Below are 2,500 nucleotides of genomic sequence, written 5' to 3'. Positions count from 1 at the left end.
TCTCCACCCCATCTCGAGAGTTTTCTCAGGAAAGCCTGATGAGTTAGCGCATTAGCACGTCCATGCTACCGTCACTCCAAAAAGGTAATTGGCTCATTGGCTCCGTGGCTCTGTCTGTGCCAGACGCTCGGTGCTGCGCCCGCGATCTGAAAGGGAGAGGACAGCTGGGCCCGAGAGATCAGTGTCTCCATTCAGGGCGCGCGGTCTGTTCCTGTCCACTGGGCGGACAATAAGGGCGGCCTGCACCGGTTACTGTTTGTCCCCAGAGCCACTGATCTGGGAACAGTGACAGCAGCGCAGAGAGCTTAAAGGAGAATTCCGGTGTGATTTTGACCTAAAGTGTTTTGAAACATGATACCGAGTGTGAACGTATGTCTCATAGCCCATCTCGGCTTGTCCCCTGCACTCCGAAATCTGGTGCTAGTTAGCCGATGCTACCAACAAGGCGGTCAATGGTGGTGCCTCGGCATCGGCATAGCCATGCAAATAAATCACTGTTTTACACCATTTACGAGGCTCAATGTATCTTCACACTTCATTGGTAGACTTCCGAGGGCCCTGACATTTAAAACGAGACATTGAGAACTTTGAAAAAGCACTGGTAGTTTACTTACAAGATGATTTATACAGACAGTACCTTCACGAAGTTTAGTGTTTGCAGCCATCTTGAATTTAGTCACGATAAGTCAAGCGATGAGTAAGAATGAACAGGTATGATAAGGGATCAGATTCAAAAAAAAATTCTGTGGAAATGCATGGATTACAGTTTCTTCCAGTAGCAGCAAGTGGAATCCATGCATTTCCACGGAATTATTTTTTGAATCTGATCCCTTATCATACCTGTTAATTCTTACTCGTTGATCGACTTATCGTGACTAAATTCAAGATGGCTGCAAACGCTAAACTTCGAGAAGATACTGTCTGTATAAATCGTCTTGTAAGTAAACTACCAGTGCTTTTTCAAAGTTCTCAATGTCTCGTTTTAAATGTCAGGGCCCTTGGAAGTCTACCAATGAAGTGTGGAGATACATTGAGCCTCGTAAATGGTGTAAAACAGTGATTTATTTGCATGGCTATGCCGATGCCGAGGCACCACCATTGACCGCCTTGTTGGTAGCATCGGCTAACTAGCGCCAGATTTCGGAGTGCAGGGGACAAGCCGAGATGGGCTATGAGACATACGTTCACACTCGGTATCATGTTTCAAAACACTTTAGGTCAAAATCACACCGGAATTCTCCTTTAATCACACTTTCACTGACAGATAGACACACACATGCACACATGCATGCACGCACAAACACACATTCACACACACACACACACACACACACACGCGCGTGCGCATGCACACCCACACACGCACACACACACACACACACACACACACACACACACACACACACACACACACACACATACACGTATATTATCATCCAGTAGTGCAGTATGATCTGTTCTACAGGCTTTTGAACTTAGGTGGGTGATGACAAGCAAGAGCAACAGTTGGTGTTAATCAAACTCTCTCTCTTTCTCTCTCTTTACCCCCACTGCCTATCTCTCTCCCCCTCTCTTTCTCTCTCACTCTCTCTCTCTCTCTCCCTCTCTCTCTGTCAGGTACATGATGATGAAAGACTGTTGGCATGCCATCTCATCCCAGAGGCCCACCTTTAAGCAGCTGGTGGAGGACCTGGACCGGATCCTCACCCTAGCAACCAACGAGGTGAGGACACACACATTTACTATTCTTCTCATCCCATCCTCACAAACAAACGTACCTGCACACACACACACGCACATGTACACACGCACACACGCACATGTACACACACACACGCACACACACACACACACACACACATACGCATACACACACACACACACACACACACACACACACACGCACATGTACACACACACACACACACACACACACACACAGACAAATACTTATGATACTTATGATCCACACACACTCATAAATATTTGCTCTTAGAACAATGGATGTAAGTCTAGCATGAATTCTTCACTATTACCTTGATCCTTGCACACACACACACACACACACACACACACACACACACACACACACACACACGTGTGTGTATGTCAAACAACCCTGGGATGACCCCTCTCTGACTACGCGGAGGTGAAGTCAGACTCTTTCACAGCTCTGGCCTCCATCAGTTTCTGGCCAGTGCTTTGGCATGTGCGGAGTGGCCGCTATTGTGCAACAGTACACACACACACACACACACACACACACACACACACACACACGTTGAGCCGTTTTATGGTGGATATTAAGGTGGAGAGCTACACGCTCCTGATTCCATCCAGACCTGTGCTGTGGCCATGCCCTCTCTGTTCTGAGTTGCTCAATTACCAAATGGATTCTCTTCTCTTCCGTTTCTCCCCCTGGTTTTACCCTCTCCCACACAGACACACACACACACACACACACACACCGCAATTCTTTCCATCCCGGTCCTGTCGTGGC

The 2,500-nt window shown here is 47.5% G+C and overlaps 1 protein-coding gene across 1 annotated transcript in view; it reads left to right on the top strand.

Annotated features, from left to right (window-relative positions):
- LOC143124774 (fibroblast growth factor receptor 2-like) overlaps positions 1–2,500 on the top strand; it is a 38,587-nt gene that overhangs the window by 34,449 nt on the left and 1,638 nt on the right. The window contains exon 15 of the mRNA XM_076286480.1: positions 1,618–1,723. Within this exon, the coding sequence (XP_076142595.1) occupies positions 1,618–1,723 (106 nt within the window). The remainder of the gene's footprint in view (positions 1–1,617; positions 1,724–2,500) is intronic.

Source organism: Alosa pseudoharengus, unplaced genomic scaffold (assembly GCF_046254945.1).
Source record: "Alosa pseudoharengus isolate Yale_2024_CS ecotype anadromous, Long Island Sound unplaced genomic scaffold, YU_APseudo_1.1 YU_APseudo_1.1_scf_15, whole genome shotgun sequence".
NCBI classification, from domain to species: domain Eukaryota; kingdom Metazoa; phylum Chordata; class Actinopteri; order Clupeiformes; family Clupeidae; genus Alosa; species Alosa pseudoharengus.
The sequence above is the reverse complement of the archived record's forward strand: the minus strand, read 5'-3'. Positions and strand labels throughout refer to the sequence as shown.